The 22524-nt window shown below is 43.3% G+C and overlaps 1 protein-coding gene across 3 annotated transcripts in view; it reads left to right on the top strand.

The window, feature by feature from the left end:
- LOC117365603 (microtubule-associated proteins 1A/1B light chain 3C-like) overlaps positions 1-22090 on the top strand; it is a 60850-nt gene extending 38760 nt beyond the window's left edge. The window contains exons 2-5 of one of the 3 annotated variants that reach the window (XM_033956152.1): positions 17825-17880; positions 18004-18110; positions 20836-20901; positions 21323-22090. In XM_033956152.1, coding sequence (XP_033812043.1) covers positions 17851-17880; positions 18004-18110; positions 20836-20901; positions 21323-21482 — 363 coding nt within the window. In that variant the 5' untranslated portion in view covers positions 17825-17850 and the 3' untranslated portion in view covers positions 21483-22090. Of the gene's footprint in view, positions 1-12918; positions 13044-17824; positions 17881-18003; positions 18111-20835; positions 20902-21322 lie in introns of those variants that run through there. The other 2 variants (XM_033956151.1, XM_033956149.1) reach the window with 2 other exon arrangements.
- The last annotated feature ends 434 nt before the right edge of the window (positions 22091-22524 follow it).

Genomic DNA, 22524 nt, shown 5'->3' with positions numbered 1-22524 from the left:
AAAATGGTATTTTCTTATTTCTCATTATTTGTTTTATTTTTATTTGTTAATTTGTAAAGTGGTGATTGTTATGTATCAGTTTTTTCAAATTTACATCTACTGTCTTTATATTTTGCACAGTATTAGGGGACATGTGTCACTATTTTTGTGGTGTTGCATTGTATGTAGAGTCTGGTTTCTTGGTGGTTCAGTTTAACTTTTTTCTACATATTTCTATTTTTAGTTTGTGATTATTCCATATTAGGCGAGGGTGTATCTCTGTTCTGTGTGTATGAAAAGGACATAGTTTTCAGTTGGCATTGACTGTAGGATCAATTGACTGTGCGGGATCTGGCTTGTTTAGTTTTACAATGTATGTGTTGGTGTTCTAGTGCTCATTGCAGTGTTTAAGATGCTGCCTTTTCCTAGGTACACTCTTGTGCGATATGTGGATTGTTACTAAAAATCATATTTTTGATATAGATGGGGGGGTCAAAAAGTGATGGGCCCCGGGTGTCACATATACTAGGTACACCACTGCTCTGTGGTACACCATTTTAAGCTGCATTAGATGTATGTTAGCATCTAATGCAGCTTTGCAAAAGGGCTCCATAGAAAGATAGATATGTGTCCTTACCTCTTGTGTTATTTTTAAATTTAAGGATAGATGCTCAGGGGGTTGGGAAGACAGATACTGCACATACAGGGAGGGGGTTGAGAAGGACAAATGCATGGGGGAGGTAGGAAAGGAGGAAAAGAGAGATGCTGCACAGGTGGAGTAGTGGAAATGGAGAAAAATAAATGCTGCCGTGGAGGAGGGAAAAGGAACAGAGAGTTGTTGGACATAGGTGTATGGCATGAGAGGGAAAGAGAGTTGATGTATTTGGGGAAAGGAAGAAAGAGGGATAATTGTTAGACATGATAGTGATGGAGAGGAGGGATGGAGGAGAGATGACCCAAAGAAGGGAAAGATGTCAGACCACTGGAATGGGAAGGAGAAAGAGAGAGAATGGGAAGGAGAGAGAGAGAGATGCCAGACTGCAGAAAGGAAAGGAGAGAGATGTTAGACCTCGGAAAGAGGGAGGGAAGAAGAGAGAGATGCCAGACCATGGGAGAGGAGAGAGATTCCAGGCTATGGGAAGGAGAGGAGAAAGATGCCATATGAGGAGGGAAGGGGGAAGACAGAGATGTTTGACCATGGGAGAGGGATGAGATGGTGCATAGGATAGATAGGTGTAGGAGAAAAGAAGTTTCAAGTTTATTTATAGCTTGATATACCGACCATCACAAGTATCTGGAAGGTTTACAATAATAGAAATAAAAAAAAAAAATTTAAAATATTTAAAATTGCATAAGGAAAATAATAAATTGAAATTAAAAAAAAAAAAAATAGGGGGGATTGAGGCCAAGATAAGGACATAATTGAGACGGGTAGGTGACAAGAGGAAGGAGGGGGGAGAGGAGGATTTTTAATTACATTATGTAAATAAAAATAAAAGGAAGGAAAAAGTGGAGGGATAAAACGGGAAGGGGAATGTCGCTTCTTGAAAGCGTTTCTCTATTTATTAGTTTTTATTTTCCCTTTTTTGGGGTTCTCAATTGGAATTTAGATAGGCGACTTTGAATAGAAATGTTTTAAGGTGTGTTTTAAACTTGTTTAGAGAATTTTCAAAGCAGAAGTGTGGGGGCATTGTATTCCAGAGCGAAGGCACGACAGCAGAAAATATAGTGTTTTTAGTATAGTATACGTCCTTGATTGAGGGGACTGTCAGTAAGTTCTGATTAGTGGATCTAAGGGCCCTAGCAGGGGTATGTGGGGTTAGATATTTGTCTAGAAAGGCTGGTAGGTGGAAGGTCCTAATTTTGAAGACTAGAAGGAGGATCTTATAAGTTGTTCTGTGAGAGACTGGTAGCCAGTGTGACTCTCAAAGTAGAGGGGTAACATGGTCATATTTTTTGGCTTTATATATAAGTTTGATCGCGGTATTTTTAATTAATTGCAGTCGACGGGTTTCCTTTTGAGTTATTCCATGGTAGAGTGAGTTACAATAGTCTATGTGTGAGATGATCAATGAATGAATTAGAGTTTGGATAGAAGCAGGTTCTAGGACTGAAGTTATGGTGTGAATTAGATGGAGTTTGTAGAAACAGGTTTTGGTCAGAGAGCTAATTTGGTCATTGTAGTTGAGGTGTTTATCAAAGATGATTCCTAAAAGTTTGAGTTTGGACTCAATTTGAAGGGGAGCAGAGTCGATAGTTATTTGTCCAGTTAGGGTGTCATTGTTTTTTAGTGGGAATAGAATCCCTCGAGATTTTGCAATGTTCAATGAGTCTACATCAGGTCTATACCTGACTGGGCCTCCGCGTGTGCGGATCGCTGGACTCGATGGACCATGGGTCTGATCCGGAGATGGCAGTTCTTATGTTCTTATGTTCTTATGTTCTATTGGTTCGAAGCCATAAGCTAATTTTGTCTAATTTAAGATTAATTTCTTGGATGTCGTTAATGTTAGCTGGGTTAATAGGGTGAGAAAGTTCATGGTGGAGAGGGCGCATCGTTTGGGGCCTCGGGGTCAAGAGGGCTCCCAACCTCGTGTGGTTATTTTTAAGATTTTGAACTTTGCCCACAAGACTGCCATACTGCAAGTGCTTCGAGCAGGCAAGGGCCTGTGCCATGACAATAAAAATATTCTTTGTTTCCAGGACTATTCTACTGTAGTGGTGGTGCGACGCCGTGAATTTACACCCATTTGCTCAGCTCTGTATGCTAATAAAGTGAAGTTTGCCCTACTCTATCCGGCAAAATTGAGAATTCAGAAAGATGGACGCACCCAGACTTTTGACTCTCTGGCCATCACACTGACTTTTGTGAATACCTTGGGTATCGAGGTGGTCCCTCCGTTAGTGACTAGGAGGCAACCTGGTGTAGTGACTGCTGTCGTTGGGACCCCATAGAGTTCTGGTATTGGAATCTGTGGTATACTGTGATTGTTAGTTGGACTGTTTGGTGGGAGTGTGGTGTGGCTTGGGGGAGGGGGTTTGTCTGCGGGTTTGTGAATGTGTCTGGTTGTAAGTTTGGTGAGTGGGGACTCTGTTAGTTTAAGGGGTCCTTATGGGTTTTGTTCTGTTGGGACGACGATAGGGATGTAACTTGTGAAGTGGTTTGGGGGGGAACTTGGGGAGAATGGGGAAGGGTAGGGGGATGTTTTCCCTTGAGGGGGTTTGGGTGGGTTCAACACTCCAGTGTCGGGGGATCTTGGTTCTGGTGGGGCTTGGGAGTCTGTTATATTGGATTTGTGGGGCAGAGGGGTCTGATGTGGGCTGGGCATTGGACCCCTTTATTATTGTTCAGGTTTGAGTTGACTATTCTGTTTTACCTGACTGTGAGTGATCCATCTTTAAAGGTGTGCTCGTGGAATTTGGCGGGTATAAATTTGCCTATAAAGAGGTCTAAGATACTACAAATTCTCCAGCAGAAGGGGATGCATGTGGCTTGTCTGCAGGAGACACATCTGTCCGATGCTGAACATGAGAAACTGGGTAGGGGATGGGTTAAAGAGGTTTATTATTCCACGGGCACTATCCATAGTGCAGGGGTAGCTATTCTCCTTAGTAAATATCTTCCCTATACTGTGCATAGAGTGGTTAAGGATACGGGAGGTGGTATTTGTTTCTTCATTTGGATATTCATTGTCAGGAGATGATATTGGCAAATGTTTATGCTCCAAATGTGTTTAACCTTGATTTTTTTTTCAGAAGTTCGTGGGTCTGTGCGCCACCTTTCCGGATGTTCCCTTGATGTTCTTGGGGGATTTCAATATAGTCTTGGACCCTGATATGAATTGGCTGGGAGGGGCCTCTCCTGCGGATCTCCAATCGGCACGGGGGCTTACTCAGTTTTGTAGGGGTTTGGACCTTGTTGATGTGTGGAGATTATATCATCCTCTGGATAAGGATTTTACACATGTGTCCCGTGCTCATCCCACCATGTCCAGAATAGATTATATTTTGGTTGTCATTTCTTTTTTGCCCCGGGTGACTCGAGCAGAAATTGATGTCCCTACTATTTCTGATCATGCTTTGATATGGGTGGAAGTTCAGGGTATGCAATTTGGAGGTCGACCTGGTCCATGGAAATTTCCTCGTCTTCTTTATTGGGATCGGCATTTCCGGGCTCATATTATCAAATGCTGGCAGCAGTTTTTATTGGACTATGTCTCCTCAGCCTCCAATCCGGTGTTACTTTGGGAAACTGCTAAAGCGGTTCTTTGTGGGGAAACTATAGCATATGTAGCCCGACAACGTAAGGAACAATCACGTGATCTTTTATATTTACACCGGAAGGTGGAGGTTTGTAAAAGTCAGTGGATAGCTTCTGGATCGCTGATGGATCATCATTCCCTCTTGGTGGCCCGGGTGGCCCTGCAAACTAAGATTCATGAACATAGCCAGAGGTCCCAGCAATTTTATCACCATCGGTTTTATAAATATGGTAATCGGTCTGGTAGACTTCTGGCTCGTTTGGAACATCCTTGGCAGGGCCCTCATTTTTGTAAAGGACTTATTCTTGGGGCGTTTTTGTCACTGATCGGGACCGCTTGACGGAGATTTTTTATCAGCATTTTCGGGAGTTTTATTCCAAGCGGCAGTCTACCCCAGCCACGTTGCATTCTTATTTCCAGACCCTCCATTTGCCCCAATTTTGGGGGGTGTCTAGCAGTGTTCCCTCTAAGCGGGCGGGTGTTGTGAGCAAACTTTTTTCACTGTGAGCTAAAAATATCGGGCGCCAGCAAGTTATGAGCCAAATAAATATGTTGCTTTCTACCACAGAACTTCCTTATGTTTGTATGGAATCTATCCCCTTTCAACTTTAGAGAGTGCCCTCTCGTTCTCCCTGCCTTAGCTACTAAGTCTATTCCCTTCAGTACCTTGAATGTTTCTATCATGTCCCCTCTCAATCTCCTCTGCTCAAGGGAGAAGAGGCCCAGTTTCTCTAATCTTTCGCTGTACGGCAACTCCTCCAGCCCCTTAACCATACGTGACAAAAAATCAATTCATGTAGCAAATGCTACATTTATCTTTTGGCATGGCCCATCATGTAGCAAATGCTATAACTGATGGGCCATGCCAAAAGATAAATATATATATACTAAAAAATAAAAAATAAAAATAAATATATACTAGGAGTAAAGGGGCATGCAATAAAGCTTTTAAGTAGTAGATTTAAAACAAACCTGGGAAAATATTTTTCATTCAACATGTAATTAAAAAAAGATTTGGATAATTTCCTTAAAAAATCTGCATGACATTATTAAGATGGACTTAGGAAAGCCCACTGCTTATTCCTAGAATAAACAGCATAAAATCTGTTTTACTCTTTTGCACTGTTGTGCTTTCAGCAAAATGTTTTAAACACAAAAACAGAAAATCACATGCACAGGCATTAGGTCACCCAGGCATCTAGAATTAGCAATCTTGCACAGCCAGCCTATGATTGACAGGAGCTGCCAAATCACATTGAAAAGGATGATAAGGAAGGCAGATAAGAGATGGTGGAAGGAAGACAAAACGAAAAGGCAAGAACAAAACTGAAGTAGAAACGAGCCAAACATACAGTATAGCATACAAAAAATGTATGTTTTCCTTTGGCTTCCAAAAACTGATTGGCATCCAAGTTCCCTAAAGTTTCACACAGTCATCTTCTAATAATGTCACCATATACAGTTGGCTTGCCAGAAATATGTTTAGGATGCCACTGCAACTCTACCAACAGCATATTAACTTAACAGTGTAGCTTCAAAATAACTGCATCTCTATCCTTCCCTCCCCCCTGTGGTTTTTAGCATATCTCTCTTCTCATTTCCTCCACTCAGATCTGATCATTCTCTGCTCTCTCTTCCCTTTTCTTCTCTGGTCTTCCTTCTCTATTTTCTGCCTCCATCTAAATTAAATTCTTTCTTACTATTTAGTCCCGTTTCCCTCTTTTCACTGTGTCTACACACAGCTTGTCACCCCTTTCCCTCACCCCTCCATTATCTTACTATTTTCTTCCCCCTTTATTTATCTCCTCCTTCCATCCAGTATGTGTTCTTTCCCCACTTCCATTCAGCATCTGCTCTCCCTTCTCAACTGACATCCATCTGCCTTCTGCTCTCTCTCCCTTCTTCTCCCTTCCATCATCTGTCCCCTTCTCTCTCTCTCTCATCTCCTCCATTCCATCATCTGCCCCTTCTCTCTCTCTCTCTCTCTCCCCCCCCCAACTTCCATCATCTGCCCCCCTTCCCCTCACCTTTGTGGGTCACTTTCTTTCCCCTGAGGGTGGCTCATGTCACAGGGGAAGCTTTGGCCGAGCAGAACCGCTTGATTGACAGTGGAACTTACTTGATTGATGTCGATGCTGGGGCCCGTTGCCGTTTGAAGGAAAAAAAAAAAAGGTGGAAAAAAGGAACCTGTAAAGGCGAGAGGAAGGGAAACCTCCAGGACAGCTGCTTTTTGCCCTCCTTCAGCGGCCCAAGAGTTCAGACCAGCAGCGGCAGCTCTGTATGCTTTTAACTTCGGCACAGAGCTGCCCCTAATCAATAGTTTAGCGCGGTTTCATGAGGCAGCCTCGGGGCCTTTGATAGCCGGCCCGCTTCGATGATGCGATGTGGGCCGGCCTAGCAAAGGCCCCGAGGCTGCCTTATGAAACCGCGCTAAACTATTGATTAGGGGCAGCTCTGTGCCGAAGTTAAAAGCATACACAGCTGCCGCTGCTGGTCTGGAGGTGCGGAGACAACGCAGGAGGCAAACACGGTGGAAGGCAGGAGTCCCGGCGAAGGCAGGAGTCCCGGCACAGCGACTACAACAGGAAGTTGCAAGTCAGCTGACGCCGGCCTTTCGTTGCGGCGGGGACCGAATCCTTCGCGGACCGGCAAGATTTTGTTTGCGGACCGGCGGTTGAAGAACTGTGCTCTACACTGTGTGCGCTGTGACGAGAAACTTGTGCGCTGCGAGGTTATATTTTGTGCGCCAGCGCACCCCAGCGCAGCTTAGCGGGAACACTATAATACTTGCTCCATGAGCCGATCACTGCCTTGGAGATTAGTCAGGTAATTAAGGATTCACCTCTGTCCAAAGCTCTGGGACCTGATGGTCTCTCTTCGGAGTTTTATAAAATTCTGCAAGGTCACATAGTCAAGTCTTTGGAGGCTTATTTTCCAGCCCATGCCAATTGTGCTCATATAGTATTGATCCCCAAGCCTGATAAAAATCCTAAGTCTGTGGATTCTTAACGTCCTATTTTGTTAATTAATTTTGAACTTAAATTGCTGGCAAAAATTTTGGCCACGTGTTCATCTTTCCTTTTACCTGAGGTGATTCACCCGGACCAGGTCGGCTTCATCCAGGGAAGGCAGGCAGTGTGGAATGTGAGAAAAGTTATGGCCGCATTGGGGCACAGTGTTACTTATTCTCTCCTGATTAGTTTAGATGCCCGTAAAGCTTTTGACTGTGTGGACTGGGAATATTTGTTTTTGGTTTTGGGTAAATATGGGTTGGGGGGCCTGTTTCTGGACATGGTGCGGGTTCTTTATGCCAATCCCAGTGCGGCAGTGCTGGTTAATGGCGCTGTGTCTGACGGGTTCCGGGTAGAGCGGGGCACTCATCAGGGGTGTCCGCTTTCTCCCTTACTTTTTATTTTATCTTTGGAACCTTTGTTGCACTGTATCAGAGAGGATGGCTCTATTTTGGGCCTTCAAGTGGGTCAGGAGGAAGTGCGATGTCTGTCTTTTGCCGATGATATTTTGTTGTTGCTGACTCAGCCCCAAAATTCTTTTCAATGGGTTTTGCAGCTTGTCGAGTGTCATGGGGGGGTATTGGGCTTTGAATTAAATTTAGACAAGTCTGAGAACTTGCCGTTTAGTGGGTATGCTTATGAGGATTGGATCTCACCTTTTCCTTTGCGAGAGGTGGTGCATAGACTCAAATATTTGGGGATATATATCATGGGTGACCTTAAAAAAGCTTATGTGGAAAATTTTTCTGTGTTGTTGGGTAAATCACTGGACTTATTTGCTCTTTGGACCAAATTCCCGCTGACATTGCGGGGTAAAATTGCTTTGTTCAAAATGGTATTGTTCCCAAAATGGTTTTATGTGATGCAAACTTTTCCTATGTATATCATGAATAAGTTTTGCGTAAGATTCTTTGGAACAATAAGAAGCCCAGATTGACTTTGGCGCAACTCTCTTTGCCGCTTGGGAGTGGTGGTTTGGCGTTGCTGGACCTGAGAAAATACAATGTTGCATGTCTCCTCCGACATTTGGTTGACTGGATTAAGAATATTCAATATTATACTCCTGTTTCTCTTGAACAGCAGTTGATGGCACCAACACATTTGTTGTATTATCTTCATGCAAAAAGACCCTATCGGATTTTTCCTACTCGTTCTCATCCTTTGCTGAAATCTATGAGACAGTGTTGGCAATGGTATGCATTTGTCTTCCACCTCAACTGTGCTATTGCCCTTGTGGGGGAATCGGGATCTGGATCCGGATGGCTCTAAGACCTACTTGCGGAGCTGATATGACAATGGTCTCTGTTATGTGCGGGATGTGATGACAGCATGAGGCCTTCCTGTCTCCTTCCCTGATCTTCTGGCTTGGGGTGTCTTGCAGGTTCGAGATTGGCTTTTTTATGGCCAAGTAATCCATTATCTGCATTCCCTGGACCACTCCACTTTGAACGAAGATATGGCGGATATGGTTCAGGAAACTTTGACCCTGTCTCGTTCATCCCGAACCAGTTTATCCTTTCACCAGGTCAGCTTGGGAAGTTTCAGTGTTCCCTGGAACTATGATGCTGTGGCGGTGGTATGGAATCAGGACCTTGCTCCTACCGAGCAGATTACTGGTGAGGGCTTGCGTCTTCTTATGCGACATCTCCCGCACCTGACTCGCTCGGTGGTGCTGCAGGAACAATACTATAAATTCTTATTGAGACTTTACATCTCCCCATATAGGGCATTTGTTTCTGGCATTGCTACTCATGCTGAATGTCCTAAGTGCCAATTAACAGCAGCTGGATTGTTTCACATGTTTTGGTCCTGTGACAGAGTACAAACTTTCTGGTCCTTTGTTGATTTCCACCTACAGACGATTATAAAAAAAAATTCCCCTGAGGGCAGATGTTTTGCTTTTCTTTCAATTCACCTCTTTGGGATTTTCCAGGGGTAACTCCTTATTGCTGAAAAAAGCTTTGTTGTTGTCGCGAAAATGTATCCTTTTGCTCTGGCGGCAAGTGGAGGAAATTCCGGGCAGTTTGTGCTCCAGTTTGTCCCACGGCGCCCAAAGTGCCCTCTTGAACTTCTGACACTGGAGTGCTTGGAGGGGTGGGGGGGTTTTGGGGGTGGTGGTGCTTGGTTTCTTGGTTGGGTCCATTTGTCTCCGTGCAGCCACCACGCAGTAGACACTTTCATCGTGTATTCTGGTTTTGATTCCTGGTTGTATTTGTTTCAGGATTATTGTATATTTTCTTTTGTATTTTCATTTCATAATAAAAAATTTTTGGGGAAAAAAAAGTTAATCCTGGGGGTTGTACTGCATACAGAGTTCTGAATCTTAGGGTTTGGTTTGAATATTTTAGTTTGTGGTCCTGTATTTGCATAGGGGTTATCTGTGTTCTGCATGTGTGACCAAGGCCAGGTGTTCTGGTAGGAATGAATGTTGAGAAACATACAATGTGCTTTGTGTAGTTTAATTTTGTAGTTAACCATTATGTATTGTTAATAAGATTACATTTTGTGTATATATGAAAAATGAATGGAAAAAATGGTATTACAATTAGTATTATTATGGGGGTGGGGTCCAGGGCCGGAGCTTGGGTGGGATCTGGGGCGGAGCTTGGGCAGGGTCTGGGGTGGAGCTTGCGGGCCCCCCAAACAAAAAAGCATTCCGCTGCCTATGTCCTCACGACTCCATTGTTGTGTGTGCTTTCCTCATCGTTGAGGCCTTCCTTTGGCTTCTTCTCCAAGTAGCACTCTATGCCATACTTTGAACTGTTAGAATATTTTTATTGCTACAATTATCTGTTGCCTATGCTTTACTTGGTCTTACTGTACACCACCTTGGATGAATTTCTTTAACAAGGCAGCAAATACATCCTAATAAAGAAATAAATCTGACTGCCAGAACAGAGGAAGGTTTTCTTCTTTAATTTTCTATTTACTGTTTTAGAATTGCATGAGGAACCAGAAAAGAAGCTCTCACAAACAAATAACAAACATTACTCTACAAAAATACAGAATAATTAGAAACAGAATATATATAAAATTACACCTCACCCAGAAGGAGAGAGAGACTAAGGGGTCCTTTTATCAAGCTGCGCTAACGGGGTTAACGCGTTGGACATTTCATTACGCGCTAACCCCCGCGGCAAGCAAAAAAACTAACGCCTGGTCAATGGAGGCATTAACGACTAGTGCGGCAGGCGGTTTAACGTGCAGTATTCCGGGCGTTAAACCCCTACCGCACCTTGATAAAAGGACCCCTAAATCAATCCACAATACAATGAAACAAATTAGAAAAGGAAAACACATCACTTCAGATGTCCCCAAGATCAGCTTTTGGACATAATATTTATAGCTTGAGTAACAGAGAGATACATCTGAAAAACTAAAAAACCCCTTTTGAGCAGGAAAGAGGCTGGCAATTTTTGGCACAGGTAGTACTAAGATGAGATCCTGTATTCTAGGGAAGTCTTGTAGAGAAAAGAAAATTCTGAGCTTGCTGCCTTCTGCTTCCCCCATATCAGCAGAGGAGACATGAAGAGAAATATTTAGCTGTTTATAAGGGGAAGGGGCAAAGTTTCAGAGATGGTTTTCTAACTGGGAATCTTTGCTTTTTGATTCAGTACCACCACCTTGTGGACATAGTCCTATTTTTGTCATATGTCAGTGGAGGAGCATGCAGCAGAATTTACAGATTCATAGGGAAAGGGAAGAAGGACTTGGAAAGAGAAGGCCGAGGGAGATATGACTGAAGTCTACAAAATCCTGAGTGGAGTAGAACGGGTACAAGTGGATCGGTTTTTCATTCCATCAAAAATTACAAAGACTAAGGGACACTCAATGAAGTTACAGGGAAATACTTTTAAAACCAATAGGAGGAAATTTTTTTTCACTCAGAGAACAGTTAAGCTCTGGAACATGTTGTCAGAGGTTGTGGAAAAAGCGGATAACATAGCTGGTTTTAAGAAAGGTTTGGACAAATTCCTGGAGGAAAAGTCCATAGTCTGTTATTAAGACATGGGGAAGCCTCTGCTTGCCCTGGATCGGTAGCGTGGAATGTTGCTACTCTTTGGGTTTTCGCCAGGTACTAATGGCCTGGATTGGCCACTGTGAGAACAGGCTACTGGGCTTGATGGACCATTGGTCTGACCCAGTAAGGCTATTCATTTGTTCTTATGACTTGTATACTGCCTTTTTGTGGCTTTGGCATTTCAAAGCTGACATTCAAGTTTTCAAGTTTTATTAGGATTTTATATACCGCCATTCAAGGTGGTGGGCACTGGAGGATTGAGTGACTTGCCCAGGGTCACAGGAAACAGCACTGGAATTTGATCTCACAACCTCTGGGTGCAGAGATAGCAGCTGTACCAGTGAGCCCCACCTTCTCCCTCATAGAAGCTATGGGGGGGACCACTTCTGCTACAGCCCCAAGAATTGGGCTGAAACCTCCTTCTCATTTTAGAGACATCTGAGTTGGTGGCATGGAACTGAAGGGTTCTGCAGCAGAGCTGATCCAACCGTTAGCAAAGAACTGCTGCAAACAAAGCAAAACAACAGTTCCTGGATCATCAGCAAATGTGCTTTTATCTGGATTTTTACAGGATGTTTGTGCGATGAATATGACTGTTGAATTTTTCTTATCAAAATATTGGAGGTTCGGCAGGCTAGAAACCTGAAAGTTAGGGGTGGGGGGTGAGGGAGTAACTAGGGTTACCATATGACTCCAGAAAAAGGAGGATTGGGACATCCGGGTTTTACTTCTACGAAAAGCAATGGAAGTAAGGCGGACAGATAGAGACATCTGGGCTTTACTTCTATTGAATCAAATGGAAGTAAAGCCCAGATGTCTCAATCCGTTCTCCTTTTACTGCAGCCATATGGTAACCCTAAGTAAGACTGAAGGTTCACCTAGAGTGCCCACCACCCTTGCACTGGCTTTGTTCTGTATTATTATTATTATATACCACCTTTCAATGGAGGTTGTCTAAGCAGTTTACATTCAGGTACTCAAGCATTTTTCCCTAGCTGTCCCAGTGGGCTTACAATCTGTCTAATGTACCTGAGGCAATAGAGCCACCCAGTCTCCATGAATGCCCTGCATCTTACTTTGACTGTAATTTTATTTAAAAAGTGCTACACAAAGTCAAAACTGTGAAGCCATTGCAGAGATATACTGATCACATCCTTAACAAATGCAGTGGTCCCTGCACTGAAGACCTTACAATCCAGGCGGATAGGGGAAGGGAAGGCCTTCATTGTCTTCCTCCGAATGTATGGAAAGAGAAGAGAGGAGTGGACAGGTGGACTAAGGGCGAGAAACAGAGGACTTCGGGAGTAGGGAGAGTAAATGAAAGAGGGAGTGTGTTCAGGTGATGTTGGAATGAGGCGAGAGAGGAGAATGAATATAGAAGGGACTGGAATGATTTGGGAAAGGAAGAAACATGCAGAAGGGAGGTGAGAGGGAGAAACCTAAAGAGGTTTTGGAGAGTACCGGTAAATGTAATGAGTACAGAAGGGAGAGGGAGCTTGTAGAGAAAGATAGAAGTGTAAGTGGTAAAGGAGGGAGGAGCAAGGATGAGTACAGGAGGGGGGAGGGTTGGGGGAAGAGAAGGACATGTAGAAGTATAGGAATGCAAATGGGAGGGGCAGAGATGAGTTGGATAAGGAGAGGAAGATTTGAGGCTAGAGCAGAGCACCAGTTTGTGTCCAGGTGACAGGGAAGTGGGAGCAGGACTGCTGGCCATGCCACCAGTGGAGAGGAGCCTAGAGTGCAGACCCTTCAAACAAAGGAAGTGTCTGGGTAAGGAGACTCTGGAATTTAATTCTAAGGGGTCTTTCCATAGCCATTGGGAATGGGGGAGCATTTACACCTTGCACTGGAAATGTGTCTTGTGTTATGTAACGTCTTGTGTTATGATTCCTGCACTGGCTAAACATGTTGTGCTGTGTTGTGTTTATCCTATGCTGTGTGTATTGTGTTATGGTGTCTGCACCGGCCATGTATGTCTTCTTCTGTTAACTGTCCTACCCTATATATCTTGTGATCCTTGCACTGGCTGAGTGTGTTGTGTTGTCTCTGTACTAGCTGAGAGTTTGTTGTGCAGTGCTATGTATTGTCTTATGGTCTCTGCAGTGACTGTGTCGTTTGTGTTATGTTACTATTTCTATGGTGTGGACGTGTGTTGTGCTGTGTTTGCTGTTAAGCTGTATTATGTTATGATATATGCACTGACTGTGTTATGTGTCTGCACTAGCTGAGAGTTTGCTGTGTTATGCTGTGCTATGGTTAGGCAGTGGCTGAGTATGAACATAAGAACATAAGAATAGCCTTACTGGGTCAGACCCATGGTCCATCAAGCCCAATAGCCCATTATCACGGTGGCCAACCAGGTCACTAGTACCTGACCAAAACCCAAGGTGTAGCAATATTCCATGCTACCAATACAGGGCAAGCAGTGGCTTCCCCCATGTCTTTCTCAATAACAGACTATGGACTTTTCCTCCTGGAACTTGTCCAAACCTTTCTTAAAACTAGCTATGCTATCCGCTCTTACCACATCCTCTGGCAATGCGTTCCAGAGCTTAACTATGTAGTGATGTACTACTGATTCTATGCTGTGAACGTGTATTATTTCTGTGGTTCCTGATCTGGATGAATATGTTGTGTTGTGCTGTGAGCACTTCATATCATGGTCCCTGCATTGGCTGTGCGAGTTGTGCTTAGGGTTGCCAGATTTCCTTTTTTTAAAAAAAAAGAGGACATCTGGCCCTGCCCCATCTGCCTCCAGCTCCACCCTGTTCTTCCCCCAGCCCCCAGATGAACCTCCTGTCTCCTTTCCCGAGGTCTAGAGGGCCTCTGCGCATGGGCGGGCATCGATGCGATGAGGCCACGCGCTTGCATGTGTGCATATGATGTCATGCGCGGAAGGCCTCCAGATGCAGCCCCAAGCTTGGGGACTTCCAAAACCTGGACAAATTGCTGAGTTTTGGAAATCCCTCCAGGCTAAAAAGATGTCTGGGTTTTCCCAGACATCTGGTAACCCTAAGTTGTGCTATGTGTGTTGTGTGGTGCTGCGTTGTGTTACTGCTCCTATGCTGTAAACATGTCTTGTGTTAAAATTCATGCACAGACTGGTTGTCTTGTATTACTGTTCTTATGCTGTGGACACGTAGTATGTTGTGATCCTTGAACTGGCTGATTTGTGTTGTGCTAGGTCTCTACACTAGCTGAGAATGTATTGTGTGGTGCTGTATGTCTTGTGTTATGATCCCTGCACTGGCTCTATTGTGTCATTTTACTGCTCTGATGCTGTGGACATGTCTTATGTTGTGGTCCCTGTGCTGGGGGAAACTTCTCCAAATGGGTTTGTTTTACACATAAAAATCAAAAGAAGAAGGACTCAAAAAATTAATGTTTGTTTTGCACATGCCATGACAGAAATAAACTTCACTCCTAAACCAGGTTCTGTCAAGTATGATCTTAGTCTCAATCAATGCCATTCTAGTATTTTTCACTTTTACCACAATATCCAGTTTTCTGGCATCCAGCTTTTTATCGGTCAGGACGGGGATGTCCCAGGTGATCATAACCTCTTTGTTCTCCATAGTAGAAAATGATACGGGGACAAATTTGTTCCCGTATGAACTCAATTTCCCTGTTCCGTTCCTGTGAGTTTTATCACTGCCCCATTCATAAAAACATAGAAACATGATGGCAAATGAAGGCCAAATGGCCAATCCAGTCTGACCATCCACAGTAACCATTATCTCTTCCTTTCTCTAAGAGATCCCACATGCCTATCTTGAATTCAAACACAGTCTCTGTCTCCACCACCTCTTCTGGGAGACTGTTCCATGCATCTACTACCCTTCCTGTACAAAAAGTATTTCCTTAGATTACTCCTGAACCTATCACCTCTTAACTTCATCCTATGCCCTCTCATTCCAGAGCTTTCTTACAAATGAAAGAGTCTCAACTCATGTGCATTTACATTAGGTAGGTATTTAAATGTCTCTATCATATCTTCCCTCTCCCGCCTTTCCTCCAAAGTATACAGATTGCGATCTTTAAGTCTGTCCCCATATGCCTTATGACGAAGACCACACACCATTTTAGTAGCCTTCCTCTGGACTAACTCCATCCTTTTTATAACTTTTTGAAGGTGTGGCCTCCAGAATTGTACACAGTATTATAAATGAGGTCTCAACAAAGTCTTATACAGGGGCATCAATACCTCCTTTTTCTTACTGGCCATACCTCTCCCTATGCACCCTAGCATCCTTCTAGCTTTTGCCATCATCTTTTCAACCTGTTTGTCCACCTTAAGATCATCACATACAATCTCACCCAAGTTCCGCTCTTCTGTCATGCACATAAGTTCTTCACCCCTAAACTTTACCATTCCCTTGGGTTTTTGCAGCCCAAATACATGACCTTGCATTTCTTAGCATTATATTTTAGCTGCCAAATTTCAGACCATTCTTCAAACTTCGCCAGGTTTTTTTCATGTTATTCATCCTATCTGGGGCATCTTCTCTATTGCAGATTTTGGTATCATCCGCAAAGAGGCAAATCTTACCCGACAGCCCTTCAGTAATATCATTTATAAATTTGTTAAAAAGAACAAGCCAAGAACAGAACCTTGAGGCACACTACTGGTTACATCTCTTTCCTCAGAGCAATCTCCATTGATCAATATCCTCTGTCACCTTCCACTCAACTAGTTCTTGACCCAGCCCGTCACTTTGGGACCTATCCCGAGGGCACTCAGTTTATTTATTAGACGTCTTTGTGGAACAGTCAAAGGCTTTGCTAAAATCTAAATACCCCACATCTAGCGCACTCCTTCTATCCAATTCTCTGGTCACTCAGTCAAAGAAATTGATCAGATTTGTCTGACAAGACCTACCTCTAGTGAATCCATGTTGCCTCCAGTCCTGTAATCCAGAGGATTCCATAAATTTCACCATTCTCTGTTTTAAAAGCATTTCCATTAATTTGCTTACCACAGAAGTCAGACTAACTGCCTGTAATTCCTTACTTCTTCCTTACTTCCACTTTCGTGAAGAGGGACCACATCCACCCTTCTCCAGTACTTCCAACTCTAGAGACTCATTGAAAAGGTCAGTCAGCAGAGCTACTAGAATTTCCCTAAGTTCCTTCAGCACCCTCAGATGTACACCATCCAGCTCCCATCGCTTTGTCTACCTTTATTTTAGATAGCTCCTCATGAACACAACCCTCTGAAAATCGATCAGGGTCTACCACTTCGCCATCCCTATTTACGTTTGTCTTCTACGATCCTGCTCCTGGCACTTCAGCCATGAACACAGAACAGAAATATTTGTTAAGCAATTCAACCTTTTATTTATCAGCTTCTACATATTTCTCTCCTTCACGTTTAAGTCTCACAATGCCACTTTTGCACTTCTTCCTATTTCTAATATATCTAAAAAATGTCTTGTCTCCCCATTTTATTGTGGCAGCTATATTTTCTTCCATTTGCCTCTCTTAACTTTTCAAGATATTTTTGCCTGTCTTCCTCTTTCTGTGATCTTTTTTAGTTTATGAAAGCTATCCTCTTATTCCTTACCTTATTACTTTTGAAAACCAAAGCGGCCTTCTTTTCCTCTTACTTACTTGCCTCACAAAAAAGGTTAGTCACCCTTACAATTACTCCTTTCAGTTTTATCCACTCATTCTAGACATTCCCAGTCAGACAACAATTCCTTCACGTAAACCCCCATCTGAACAGTTAGTTTTTTTTAAAGTCTAGAACTTTTACTTTTGAATAAACCCTCTCTATAGCCATCTTAATATTAAACCGTACCATGCAGTGATCACTGGATGCCAGATGATTACCCACTGTAACATCAGAAACACTTTCCCCATTTGTAAGCACTAAGTCCAGTATAACCCCTTCCCACTACCAACTGCTGGAACAGTTCTCCTTGTAGAGAATCCAGGATCTCCCTACTTCTAGAACACACCACAATATGGATACCTCAATCAACATCTGGCATGTTAAAATCACCTTTTAGTAAAACTTCCCCTTTTTTAGATAGATTCTGAATGTCTACTATTAAATCTGTCCACTTCTTTCATCTGTGAAGGAAACCTGCATATCACACCATTCCCTCTTTCCAAATTGATCTACAATGCCTCTTCCTTGCACTGCATATCTTGCAATTGTGTGGCTTTAATATGATTTAGAAGCTCCGCCTTAACTGCACAATCCTCGAACACTTATGATTGCAGATGAGGTCAGAGCTTGCAGGAATGGGTTAGGGACAGGAAAAGAACTCGTTGGGAAGGGATGGGAAATTGAGTTCCTGTGGGAACGGGGAAAATTTTGTCCCCCTGTCATTCTCTACTCCACAATTCTCTTAACATCATGATCCCAATGCTTCTCTAGTACACAGATATTGTAATGCTTACAGAATCTTTGCATTGGCTATGTATATTGTATTGTGCTTCCGAATTGGGGCATAATGATCCTTGCATGGCTTGTATGTGTTATGTTGTGTTGCTGCTCCTTTGCTGGGGAAATGTGTTCAGTTTTAGCTTTCTCTCTTTTTCAGCTCTGAGGAGGGATGAGGTGAATGGGATGAGAAAGAAGTTTCCCCGGAAGCTTCCAGTGAGTAGAAGTTGCAAAGTTCAGGGTCCTGAGCTGCCTCACTGACACCTGTAAGATGGCAGTTCTTGGGGTGGGGACAAGGATGTATATTACTGTTTCTGGAGTCATCTCTCTGTATTCCAGGTAATTGTGGAGCGTTATCCCAAAGAGAAAATTTTACCTGTCTTAGACAAGATGAAATTTCTGGTGCCACAAGAGCTGACCTTGGGACAGTTTATGGCTATTATCAGGTGAGGTGACATGCAATATTGCCAGCTGCAGCCCATTCTCCAGAGCCCACTTCCCAAGAGTAGGAAATTATCAACAGACTACCATATTGTTACCTCAATTCTGCCCCATTGCTGAAGACCAAGTGCTTGAGATTCATAATAAAATGATTAAAACACCAGATATGGCTAATCTTCTCTCCAAACCATATACCATAAACATATACCTCCATGAACACAAACCAAGATATCTGTGTCATGAACCCTAATGAAATAATGTAAATCCTGGACATGGCCAGGCTCTTCTAAATTATAAATTGTATTGAACTCCTTCTGGGGCATAATAGCGATCCATAAATACTCATGTAATGTAATGTAATAAGTTCAGATGTGTCAGTTAAGTTTGTGTCCCCAGGCAGCAATCTGAAGAAGGGCCAGTGGGAGGAGAGAAAAGGCTACTGATTTTGAAGAGGATTCAGGAGGAGTTGCAATTGAGCCCCCTACTTAGAAGGAATTTATGTCACAGCTGAAGGCATCTCTAGTGGCTTTGTCATGCTATTAAAAGGCTGACCATCTGAGTCATTGACAGAGGCTTACCTCACACATGGTTTGCAACTTCAAAGGAGGGTACATCCCTAATCATCCATAAATTTGGAGAGGGTTCAATTTGTTGCTGCCACTCTTCTCTTTCTAAAGGTCTGTTTAGTACTGTGCTGCTAATTGAGAGTGCTACAGATAACTGCCTGGATCTACAAGATTCTTAGCTAGGGGCCTTGGGTTCTAGGTCATAAAAAGCCTCCTCCTCCTCCTCCCCCTCCCATCAAATTGGTGCTGTATTCCAGCTTCCATGAACAGTTTGACCTAATCTTTTCTGGCTAGAAGTTTGCATGTCCTTCAGCTATTGAACTGGGATTGAAAGGTCCTTAAAGCTAGTAAGAACTCCCTGATGCAGTCTCAAGTGCTCCCTCCTTCTTTTCTCTGCTGTATTTGGGAATTTGCAGTATCCTCTCCTTTACCCCAGGCAGGGCAGGATTAATTCATCAAGGGCCCCTAGGCACACAAGTACCCTCTACCCCTCCCCACCCCACCATGCGCCCAGGCGGAAACAGGAAGCTGCGTCAGAGGGAAGCTTTGGGCAAGCAGCATTGCTTGCACAATTACAGTTCCTGTTGCCTTTCTTACCCGTGTTGCTTGCTTGTCTTACTTTCCGTCGATGGGGGGGGGGGACCCGCATTGCCGATCGATGCTGGAGGGACCCATCGCAGTTTGGAAAAAACAATGTTGATGCCCTGCTTCATCGGACCCGCCTGACAATTCCGGGCCCTAGGCACATGCCTACTTGGCCTATTGGTTAATCCTGCCCTGACCCCAGAATCTGCCCTGGTGATGGGTACAGGTGGGAGGAACAGAGGATTTTTCCTGTATGTTTTCTTGTCACTTCTCTCCTTCCCTGCACAAACTGATTCCTCCTGAGGGAATCTATGCCATAAAAATAAAATCAACTGTTCTGCCTTTCAAAATAGCATATTATCATACTCAGTAATGTTGATTTTAAACTACTATACTGAAAAAAATTCTCAAAGATGTGGTTGAGATTTCATCCTAACTCTAGCTTCTGGTTTTAGGGATTTCACTTTACCATTCTGCACAGCAGAATCATACACCTGCCAGGACCTCTGGCATGGCAGTGTTGACGATGGTCATGGCTACATGTGGTAGCAGTTGGAAGAGATCGGTGCCACTGACAGCTCCAAGCTTCCCTTAGGCTTAAACTCCCTAAACTCAGAATTCTATTAGAGCATTCATTTCCACCCCACTTCATTCAGTCTTCCTCTTCCAATCCCCTAAGGCAGGGGTTTTCAACCCAATCCTTGATACACACTCAGCCAATCAGATTTTCGGGATACCCATAATAAATCTGCATGAGATAGATTTCATACAGTGGAGTGATGCATGCAGATTTATCTCATGCATATTCATTGTAGATAGTCCGAAAACTCAACTAGATGGGTGTGTCCCAAAGCCAGGGTTGAGAACCTTTGCCCTAAGGTTATTCCCCCTCTTCTCAAAAGGCATTAGCTAGGGCTTGCCTTTGGGTAGTGTGATCTGTGCTGCCACACAGGGTGCCAAGCATGAAGCAGTGCTACCGTACCACTGCCCCTGCACACCCATCTACATCCTATGAGTAGGACAAAAGAGAGAGGGTTGAGGGCTGGGGATGCTTGATGGAGGAAAAAGGGTGTGTTGTGCTGAAATAGCTATTGCTGGGGGAGAATGGGGGGGTGATATCAGTTTTTACCTGGGGCATTAGTTAGCTTAAATAGCCATAGCATCAGCTGGAACAGAGTTAATACTAGGAGAGAGAGACAGGGCAAGGGAATTGACAGGCTGCATGAGATGGGCTTTGAGGAGAGTGGCAGAGAAAATGGTAGACACATACTTTTTTTTTTTTAATTTGAATGTCAAAGTGTGCTAGTGAAGGGAATTCTGCAGAAATCTGGCATTGCAAATAATACAATATTATCCTTTGTATTCCGCTAGACACCATGAAGTTCACTGTGGATCACAATATAACGAGCTTAGAACAAACGCTAGGAATTACAAATTAATCAAGGTTGACAATACCTCTTAAATCTGTTTCACCAGATTGGTTTTAAAGTCTCACCTTAAAAAAAATTTGAAATAAAAGTGTTTTCATCTTCTAACAGAATAACATATAGCTCCTGTTCCTGTGTATTTCATTTTGAAGATCTCCTCCTAGACTACTAACTGATTCATCACTGAAGTTCAGCAGAAATCACTCCTGGAGATCATGGTAGGGCGGGCTGGAGAACCCTTTTTCTGGGGCAGATTTGAGATGCTGTGTGCAGCACACCCGAGGGGGTTTTATTTTCATTTGTTTACTGCATGCCTTATCAGTGGCGTCAAAGTGTTTTCCATTCCAACAGAGTAGGTTTGTTGAGGTTTGACACCCTCTTATACCTGGGAAATATTATCTCACTGAAGCCAGATGTTTTTTGGGAAATGGAGGCAGGGAGTGTAGTTTAGGGCAAGTGATGTATATTGTAGTGAGGGATCCTGTAATGTTGCTCAAGATGTATTTTAGGAGTTGTGTGTTGCAGTTTGGAGATTTAAAAGTGTATTATAGCACAGTTATAGGATATGCTGGGAGGTGTCTTTGGAACCTTCTCTCCTGTTCTAATCCTTGGATTGAATGGGCTTCTTCTTTTGCACAGGAATCGGATGCCCATTGGCCCCTCGCAGAGCTTATATTTCCTGGTGAATAACTGCAGCCTTGTGGGTATGTCTCTGAGCATGGCTGAGGTCTATACTGAGAACCGGGATGAGGATGGTTTCCTGTATATAACCTATGCATCCCAAGAAGCTTTTGGTTAATGGGCAGCTCTCACCTTTGAAACCAAGCACTGATACTTTGCCATCATACAACTGAACCAGCGTGCCCAAATCCTAAGCCTTCCTTTGGCTCCCTAATCTGCAGGTTCTCTTCAGGTTCCTGCCCTGTGAACTCTGAACATACAGACAGCAACAGGACTAGGTTTAGGTATATTGTGGTCCCTAAGCTGTAATATTTAGGAGCCCCCCCACCTCAATCAAGTAGGAAGTAAATTTTAAGTTTAATAATTTTCCAAGCTAGTGAAGCATGAGGCCCTAAACTGTGCCTTGTCTAGCTTATATGTAAATCCAGCCCTGGATAGCACCATACATTAGAATTTCAGTTCCTTTTTCATGGCGACACATTGGCACATTCTGCTATAAAGGACTTCATAGAGGAGAACCTACAGGGTAGCCCCTCTCCCCTGGTCATAAAACCTTTTTGGGCATCAACAGTGCCTCACCTCAGTCATCACACTCTCTCTGAAGTGAATCAGTAACTCACAGAGAGCTATAGCCTGAGGACATTTCTTGCAGCAAGAACACTGTGCTTCACAGCTTTATACTAATGGAAAACCTTGTGCTATATTTGTCATTTTAAATAAAGTGTTTTTTCCCCTAACCATTTCTTGTGTTTGTGGACAAGGCTTTGTGTTTCCAAGTTTCCAAGTTTTATTGATTTTGATATACCAACCATCAAATTAATATCTAGCTGGTTAACAATGAATTAAAAAGATAGGGAAAATTGAGAAAAATAAAAATGTGTGAACATATAATAAAGCAAACAAACAGACGAACAAACAATTACCAGACGTACTGGAGTGTGAGGGTAGAATAATGGGATGGGTAAAGTTACATATTAAAGAAGAAGAAAGGAGATAGTAGGGGTTGGGTAGTACATAAAGGGAGGGGTTGCTTTGTCAAAGAGATTGTTTTAAAAAGGAAGAAAAAGAATAATAGTTCTAATGATTATTAAATGCATCACCGAATATGTGCTGCTGTAGAGGATTTGGGGTAAGTGTGGGCTTACTGCTAGAGAATGACA

This window comes from Geotrypetes seraphini, chromosome 8 (assembly GCF_902459505.1).
Source record: "Geotrypetes seraphini chromosome 8, aGeoSer1.1, whole genome shotgun sequence".
Classification (NCBI taxonomy): Eukaryota; Metazoa; Chordata; class Amphibia; order Gymnophiona; family Dermophiidae; genus Geotrypetes; species Geotrypetes seraphini.
This window is presented reverse-complemented; position numbering and strand designations above follow the sequence as displayed.